Consider the following 9,606-nt stretch of genomic DNA (forward strand, 5'->3'; position numbering starts at 1 on the left):
CCCCAAAGCTACAGAACCCAGAGTAAGGTCTAGGCCCAGAAGTTAACCAAAAATCCCTCTCTGTCCCATGAATATGACTTACCTCTCACACCTTCACCACATTAGTGTTTAAAACTAGCTCTACATAGGCTTGGTAAAGGCCAAATCCCAGCAGAACCAACACAAAGCCACCCTGGAACCCAGCTCCAGGAATGATAAAAAGCAAGTCTGTTCTTGCCAGCTTTCCACTTTGGAAAACAGTTCTTTTTCAGTTTAAAAATGTTATTAATGTTTAGACTTTATCCTTTTTAAATGGTTAAGGATATGTCTGTTTAATGGCTAAAATGGTAAATACTGAAAGCTACAACTAACCCAAATCCAGTCAAGACTTAAGGAGTCTAAAGGGGTCCTAGGAGCAAAGAGTTTGAGAATACTGCTCTAGGCCAAGGAGGAAACTTAATGTAAGAAAGGCTACATTGGGGAAACAAGCTCTGTAGACAGCCAGCACCAAGACACTCAAGAAAGCAAGGCCTCCCAGAACAGCCACTGATGGAGGCAGTACAGGTGACCTGGAAGAACTAGGGCAGGTTGTCTGAAGCACAAGGTTCAGGCTCAACAAGCAGCAGCAGCTGAGCAGCCCCCCAATCCTTGCCCCATCTGGAGTTGCTGATCAGTCAGAGATGCAGAGTCCCAGGCACTTGTCCCAGGCACTTGTTACCCTCATTGACTGTCCCAGTCACAACAGAAACAGTGAGTACAATGAGTAGACAGCTGTGGTCTCTGATGAGAACAGACACTGCTTCAAAGAGATGTGGCCAAGAGCATCATGGAAAGAAGAAAGGAGGGCTCTGGAGAGGACTTTCTTTGGTGATGGTTTTGGCAAAGCACCAGAAAAACCTATAATGCTCCTCGTGTATAAGCAAAGTATAAATCATAGCCATGAAACAATAAAGTGATCTGAAGGATCCATGATTCACCCAAACAAGGGTTAAAAATAAAGCAACCATTTTTTCAAAATTCTATCTGGAAGGGACTAGAAAGATGGCTCAGCAGTCAAGAACACAAACTGCTCTTGCAAAGGACCCAAGTTTGATCCCCAGCACCCACATTCAATGCTTCACAACCTCCTATAACTCTAGCTTTGGGGAGATTTAACTCCAATAACTTCTGTGGGCACTTGCACTAATGTACACGTAGCTACACACACATATTTTTAAAAATGTATATGGTGTTGAAGATGTGAGTTTACAGCACTTATCTAGCATGCATGAAGTTCTGGGTTCATCCCTCACAAGGCATAAACCATGTATGGTGGTATATTCCTATAATCATAGCACTCAGGAGGTAGTAGCACATTGTAGACCAGCCCAGGCTACATACAATCCTGTTTCACATCAACCAAGAAACAAACCAACAATAGTGTCTGCACTGAGCGGGTGACAGACTTTGTCATTATTTCCTAAATAATACAAACTTGCAACTATCTACACAGCAGTTGGACCTGTCATATGCTAGAAGAAAATCTAGAGATGATCTACAGTACATATCATGGTGGCCATGTTCCATATAAATATACTACTTACATAAGAGACTTGAGCATTTGAGTAGCTTGGTACTTGAGGTAACCCAGGGACTACTAATCTCAGGATATTGAGAAATACCTGTACAGAACTGTAGGTGCATAGAATCTCTTGATAAAACATTATAGGGGTTTTCTGTTAGTTTATTATATTTCATACTGTTTTTTATTTTTTTTTCTTTCTCATCAAAAAACTTGGTAACAAAGCCAGGCATGCTCTCAGACACAGTTCCACTACTCGTGCTAAAGCTGGTTGAATGAAGCAAGGCCTTGACTCTAAAAACTAGAAAAAGCAGAGGAGGAAAAAAAAAAAAAAAAAAAAAAAAAAAAAAAAAAAAAAAAAAAAAAACTACCTTGTTTCCTGATGACATTGATACATGTACTTATTTCAATCCCCGATATTCAAAAGACAGTTGCCAAATCATGAGACAAAATAGCTTTGCCATTATCCCCTAGAGCAGTGGTTCTCAACCTTCCTAATGCAATGATCCTTAAATACAGTTCCTCTTGTGCTGTGGTGAACCCCAACCATAAAATTACTTTGTTGCTACTTCATAACTGTAATTTTGCAACTTTTATGAGTTGTAATATAAATACCTGATATGAAGGATATCTGATATGCAATCCCTGTGAAAGGGTCGTTCTGCCTCCAAAGGGTCATGACCCGTAAGCTGAGAACTGTTGCCCAAGAGTGTCATACAGAGCCTCCACCCTCCAGCCACCTCTCCCAATCCCTTTTTCAACTCAAGGGATCAAAGAGTTAATTCAAAAGTACTCCCACTAGCTAAATTTGGGGCAATCCACTCATCAAAATAAAAAAGGAATAAGAGTAATAAATGATAAAGACTGCTTGATTGTAGTCTACTGAATAAGTCTATGGTGACCTAGGAAAGACAGCACAGACAGCCCTTCTGTGCAGATGTCCACCTTGTCAGCCCTCCTTGAGTCCAGTCACCTTGAGTCCAGGCATCTTCTCAAACCCTAGGATCTCTACTAAAATTACTCTCCTGCCCTACATCCTCCATACCCCAGTTCCCTTCCTGTCCCCCTTAAGGTGCAAGCCACTTTCCTCTATCCATAAAACACTTAACTTTGGCAACTCCTTGATTCTACTAGTCTCTGGCTCATACTCTGTACCTCACAATACCAGCGCTCACACAAACTGCCTTGTCACATACAGCATCGGAAAAAAAAAAAAAAATGGTTAAAGAGCAAAAAGGCAAGTATGCTGGGTGGTACAGCAGCTCCCACTGGCCTACAGAGAACCCTGAGACAGGCCTGGGGACCCAGCCAGGACTTCACAAGCTAAGCTGTGTGTCACACCAAGCCTAGACTAACTTTACATTCCTGGGCTTGCTCCCAAGGCCAGCCTCAGGCTCAGACATCACTTCCTTGGGGCCACTTGGCATTGTCAGGCTTTTTCAAAGACTGGGGACACAGCCCCACAAGGTGAAGGTTGGAACCTTGAGTAGGGACACTGCAATCCAAACCTGTCAAGGGCTGCTGAGACTGTGTCCCTAGTGCCACTGAAAAGGCAACTGAGAGAAAGTGCCCAACCTGAGAAAGCCACAAGCAAAAGCCAGAGGCCAGGCCTTCCCTCCTTTTTCTACCTGGCCACTGTCCATGACTATGGGGGACAAGCTCATATAGAGAAGTGAGTACTGATGCGTTCCCGACACAGCAAAACAACGAAATACTCCAACCAAAATCACTGGGCCCAAGGTAGAACACAACATAACCACATGGACTTAACTACAGACAGCCCATGACCCTGCAAAGGATGTGCCCACCAAGGATTGTGGGAGCAACTGGATGAAAACTGCAACCCAGATAGTCATGCATCTGGCAAAGGGAACCTTCAAAGAGAAGAAAACTAGTAGGTGTGGTCATAGTCCATGGCACAGACACTGGCAATGCCAAGTGGAGGGGCCACGGGCCACATGTGGCCTAAATGCCCTATTGAACAACCTCTACCTCCTCTTTTTAACCTTTTGTTTTTATTTCAATTGTTTCTACTTCCGTGTTCCCAGGCACCATCCCATGAAGCTACAGTGAACACCAGTGGGTGTGCCCCAGCTGAGAAATCCTGTGCAGAAAGAAAAACAAATAGAAGGTAGGCACAGAATGGGAGGAACTTCTGGCAAGACAGGGAGGAGGAGCTCACACCTTCTTCTGCCAGATTAGCCCACAACAGACAGGGTACACAGAAATCCCCAGCAAGAAATGCCCAATGACCTCATCCCAGCACTCTTTCGGTTACTCAGTAGAGCAGTGGAGGGCAAATGGTGCCCACTAGGATCTGAGTTTGTCCACGATGTCAACAGGCTGAGCTTCCTTCAGGGCTGTACAGCATGTCTACACAAACACAGGAAGTGGGGTTTTAGTGTTTCTGTTTCCATGGCCACTGCAAAGAAGACACAGGAAATGCTGGGCTACCAGGACCACTGATATGGGCGTTCCCCACTGAGTTGGCCTTCAATACATGCTATACCAGATGACCATGGCAGACCACAGCTCCTCCTGAGAGGAAGTCTTGCAAGTAAGTACACTCTCAACTGTCATCCCACAGGCAACAATGATAGCAAGGTCTGGAGGCAGCCTGGGAAGATGCCTTGCTGGGAAGGCATAAAGCACCAAACAACAGGGGATTGAGGACCCACTAAGGAGAGGAAGCACTGGCTCAGACACACCTTTAATAGGGAAGCACAACCATGCCATCTGAATGCCCCCAGTCAAAGGAGAGCTCTTCTCTAACACACCATTGGTCTCACCTTGCTCACCGCTGGCCAGCTTGAAGATGCTTGTGCATTAGCTCCTAGGGAACTCTCTAAGCAAACAAGGGAGAGATGAAGTGTTCAGAGTGTCCATACACAGCACTCGTGATCACTTTTTTTTTTGGGGGGGGGGGGGAGATACACAAGAGACCCAAGCAAATACTTTTTCAAACCCAACCCAGATGACTCCCTGGGCAGCCCCTAAGGGAAAGAGGCTACTCCTGAGGGTTTTCTTAGAATCACATCTTTCAGTGATCCATTAGAGAGCCTGGCTGCAAGAGATGGCATATCTATCCATCATGCCTCTAGGCCTCTTGCAGGCCTCTCTACTTGCTGCACCACAATCCTTTAGGAAGATCCCTATACTCTACTTCACATCTCACACTCACTAACTCAGATCCTTGATACTTCCATTGTGCTTGTCCTGTCCTTCTTTCCAGCCTTGGCATTCAAAACACTGACCTTGGAGCTACTGGAAGCCTTACCCTCAACATAGGTGGGCTCGGAATACTTGACCGGGGAAGGGAGTACAGTTCACTGTCCTAAAAGACTAGGTTACAGCATCATCAGTCATGACTGCAAACTTTCCACAACCACCTCTACCCACAGGTAAAGGGAGAAACCGAACACGCCAAGTCTCCTCACAATGCAAGTCTTCTCACAATGCCTGCTAGAGCAATAAATGGACACCTATCACTGAATGTATCACAGAACAGATCTCATAACTCCATTTACATACTACACTGGAACAGAGTGGACTGATGCTGCTTCTTGTGGAGGTGGAGACCTGCAGCAACTACAGGGCTATTCAAAGAATAATAGTAATGTTCCATATTGGGCTGAGGGTGGCATGGCAGGGGGTTTGCCCAAGATGCTTAAGGCTGTGGATTCCCTAGCAACACACACACACACACACACACACACACACACACACACACACACACACATGCACGCACGCGCGCACACACACACACACACACTTTAAACTAAATTAAATCATGGCCTTAGTAACAAGAGTCTACAATTTTACTAAAAATTACCTAATCATGTACTTAAAACAAGCAAACTTGGTGGTATGTAAACCATACCACATGAGGCTGTTCAAACAAAACCTACAGACTCTGGCAAGCCCCATCAGATTTCAGTCACCAAAAACACTTTCCCAGGAGATAAAGCATTTTACATGAATGTGAACCTTGCAGACACCTACACACAACTGCTCAAAGTACAAGGCAGCTGAAGGCTGCTCCAGAGAGGCTGGAAAGCCCTGAGGCCATTTAGTTTTAGCCTGTTAGCTGAGCAAGAGCAGACCTTTGAATGCACACTGTATGAATGGCCAACACCAGGTTTCATCTCTTTCTGCCTGCACTAGAGAGATCTAAAAGCTCCAAGGCCTGAAAAATAACAGGAGAGCATGGCTAGGAAGGCACCTGTAGCTACACAAGTCAAAACACCCAGAAAAGGAGCCACAGTTGCAAGCTGTAGAGGAACTACTGAGAAGGGCAGAGCAAGGGGGCTAATTCACTATCATCAGCGGGAAAAGGAGAAAGTGTGTTCTTCTGACTCCCAGGATCTCAGCAGCTTCTAGACTGCTTTCTGCTATGTAAAATCCAAAGTGCCTGCCCCTGACAGGAAAAATTCAAGAGTTTCCTAAAGTATCACACTGCATGTTGAAGTTCCCGCCTCCAAATCCTGAGCAGCTTCCCCTTATGTGTTACCCCAATCTTAGTTGTGTAGATCAGAATAAAAATTCACTATACAAAAGCTGTAACCCTTTGTAGTAAGGACTGAAGGCAAGGACTTAACAAGAAACTCAAAGCTTCTCCAAGCAGAGGAAACCTACAGCACAAGAGGCAACTAAGAGCCACACCTACAACATTCTCCAGAAAAGTCCCAGCAGGTCCACAACCAAGTCCCAACGTGCCAAACTCTTGCTCTGGCTATCCCAAGCATGTTTCCCTGCAGGGCCTCCCTTCCTCTTGAGCAGCTGAATGCAAAAGATAAGGCTGTGAGATGCTCGCAGTTCCAGCTTAATCCTCACCCAGCTAAGAGGAAGATGTGGTTTTCCACTTGCATTTTTGTAGACAACTCTCCAGTTCTAACAAATGCTGGAAGAAAACACTACTCTCATACTCATACTTGGTCCACCCAACATGAAACAATTCAACAAAACCTTTACTTTAAAGTAAGCAAGCAAGCAAGCAAACAATCCTCAAAACATGAGCACTGTATTCTAAACTGTTCATAGACAACGAATGGTCTGAATTCAGAAAATGACCAAGACACAGGAAAAGATGATAGGTTTTTCCAATTCTTCCAGATGAAAAGCTAGTTAAAGGGTTAGCTGCAAATAAAGCTCCAGCCCTGAGCAAACAATGGGCATTTGGAAGGAAAAAATGGCTTCACTTCCTACTGACCACCTTGCCAGATCTCACCCGGGGATCAGAAGACAAAATGGACAAGATCTCTCTCTCTCTCTCTCTCTCTCTCTCTCTCTCTCTTTGTGTGTGTGTGTGTGTGTGTGTGTGTGTGTGTGTGTGTGTAATGGGGAGGGGAATCTCTGAGGCTCACTCTGAAACTTCCATGTATTCCTACTTTTACAGTAATAACTATGGAAAAAGGGTGAGGAATACTGGAGCTTCTTGCCTTTATTTTCCAAACACAACAAGGGGGAACTGTACCTAACCACTGGGAAAAAAAGATTTTAGACAGAAATTGTAAAGAACGTATGACTGCCAATATCTGTTATGCAATCCGTGACACTTAAGAACATGACACAAAGATAGTTACCCAGCAGCCAGATCCCTCTTTAAAAATCTCCACTGCCCTTTGCAACCACATCTCTATTTTTGACAGTGAGGCTGAGATTCCTTCCTTTCCTAAAGGCCTCAAAAGCAGAAGCAACTCCCAGCTATACTCTAGAGCCTGGACTGACCCATCCTAGGGTAAGAGATAAGGGTTCAGCTGTCCTTTCCCACAGAGCTCCTTGTTACCAAGGAGTCACAAGAACCAGTGCCTCCAAAGACTGATGATGGTTAATGTCTGCCTATTTGCAATGATGATTCAGTCCACAAAACACAGTCCTCCCTCAGTTTAAAGACTGGCTTCTGGTCAGTCTGCAGGGAAAAAAAAGCACCTGCCACTCATAGATAAAAACAACACATATAGCAGTGGGCAGCTTCCTCAATGTCCCAGCAGACAGATCTAGTTCTCTTGCAGTGAAACCATATTTGCAGGTAGGCCAAATATCTCCAGTGTTGGCCATCTCCACAAATGCACAAAGGGAGGATGATTTGGAATAGGTTGAACACAGCTGTTTGTCCTGCACTTAAAACCCCTGGGCTTTAGAAACCTTGAAAATGACCAGGATATATCCCCTGCCAATGCTTACAGCATGCCAAACATGTGCTAGCCCTTATCTCAGTTTATCCTTCCATATACCTGTACTGCACATTCCACAGCTTCCATCTAACAGGCAATGCTTCAAAGTAAGTCTTTTAGGAGCACACAGCTAGTAAGCAGAGGGGCGCCAGTGACAGTGCTGCTTCTTGGAGAAACCAGATGGGCCTACGCCTGATCCCCTGTGTCACCCACACTATTACCCTAAGTGGCACAATGTGGCTCCCAGCCTCCCTTGGCCTCCTGATTACCCCTGGGGAAGCTTGTCCTCTTGGTCCGCCCTCTCCTTAGGTTGCACGCACTGGGGGCTCAGAACCTGTCTCAGTAGCCTGTCAACCACTTATGCTGCCCTCCGCAATCTCCCGGTTTCTAACTTCAGGGTCCCGCGCAGCCCTCGCACTGCCGAATCAAAAGGCGGCATGCCCTCTGTGGCCCAGCATGGTTACGTTGAACCCGCAGCAGGGCCGCGGGCACTGCCACAGGGTCGAGAACCGAGAAGCTGGGAGAGCGCGCGCGGCCAAGAGCGCTCGCCTCTCACTCTCCTCAAAAGTAAATTGGAAGAAAGTCATTTGGGCGTAAGAACTTTCGCAGGCCCCGCGAACACCGACGTCCGACTGTGCCCGGCGCCCGACTCGGGGCCCGTCACCCCGCGGCGAGGGGCCGCGGCCTCTCGGGACAGCGCCTTGGGGACCGGGCCTCGCTCCCGCCGGCCGCCCTCCCACCCGCCCGGCCTCCCGGCGCCCCGCGGCGACTGGCCATGCTCCCGAGCCCCCGCCCCTCCTGGAGCCAGCCGCCCGCCGCCCCGCGTTCGCTACGTTCGCCACCGCCCCGCGCAGCGCCGCGCTGCGCCGGCAGCCGCCACTCACCCCATGAGCCAGTCCATGGCTGCGCGGGGCCCGCGCCTCGCTCGGCCTCAGCCCCGCTGGAGGCCGGAAGTAAACACTCGATGGCTCCCGCCCGCTGACGGAAGTGACGCGCGCACGGCTTGCTGGGACGCGTAGTCCCAGTAGCCCCTGCGGCCCCACCCAGGAGTACCTGTTCAAGAATGCCAGAACCCCGCAGCAGCACCGGGAAACTCGGGGCGCCGGACCACTCAGGACCGGATGACTGCTAGGAATCTGGGGAGCATCGGGATCCCCAGAGCGCGTGTAACTTCAGACCTCCGCGGAAACCCAGACTGCCCGGAATTCTAGAGTGCCCCAAATTCGCAAAGTACCTGTAACATCACAGTGCACTAGACCCTGGAGCACACCCGACCCTGGTATTGCACATCCTGGAGTACCAGGACTTCAGAGTGCCTGAACCCCAGGAGTGACCCTTCCCCCCACAGTGCCAGAATCCGCGGAATGCACAGACCCCTAGGAGTCTGAAATTCCTTTGACCTGAGTATCTCTGACCTCAGTATTCCAGATCTGTAAGTGCCCAGATTCAGAAGTGCCTGGAACCCCAGAGTGGCCCCAAACTTGTGTCCCAGAGCTAGGAATCCGATCCCCCAAGATGGAACACCAGAGTGCCCCCAGCAAGAATGTGCTCCTATCCTCTGCAGAGTCTCATCCCTGGCGTTTATATCCCTCATGATGGCCACTTTAACCCTATTGTAATCTTTTGCCCCACTTAGTGCCTCTGCCAGAACTATTCTGACCACACTGCTGCTTCCGTGTCCCCACGCTTTGCTGTCTGCTCCTTTTCACCCCAGCTGTCCACCCATGTGGACATGCTTGTCCCCTTGAGTCCCCAGTTGTCCCTTTGCTCCATGGGTTGTATCTTCTGGCTCTTGGGTGACCCTCTATGATCCAGGATACCCATAAGTCTTCTCATGGTCCTGGGTATCTGTCCTATTGGCTGCTCTTTCCAGAGCCTGACCAGTACCAGGAA

General features: G+C 47.9%; 1 protein-coding gene across 1 annotated transcript in view; it reads right to left on the minus strand.

Moving 5' to 3' along the window:
* Mob2 (MOB kinase activator 2) overlaps positions 1-8,708 on the minus strand; it is a 51,262-nt gene extending 42,554 nt beyond the window's left edge. Inside the window, exon 1 of the mRNA XM_051193429.1 lies at positions 8,598-8,708. Within this exon, the coding sequence (XP_051049386.1) occupies positions 8,598-8,614 (17 nt within the window). The 5' untranslated portion in view covers positions 8,615-8,708. The remainder of the gene's footprint in view (positions 1-8,597) is intronic.
* Between the last annotated feature and the right edge of the window lie 898 nt (positions 8,709-9,606).

This window comes from Phodopus roborovskii, unplaced genomic scaffold (assembly GCF_943737965.1).
Source record: "Phodopus roborovskii unplaced genomic scaffold, PHOROB, whole genome shotgun sequence".
In the NCBI taxonomy this organism is placed as follows: Eukaryota; Metazoa; Chordata; class Mammalia; order Rodentia; family Cricetidae; genus Phodopus; species Phodopus roborovskii.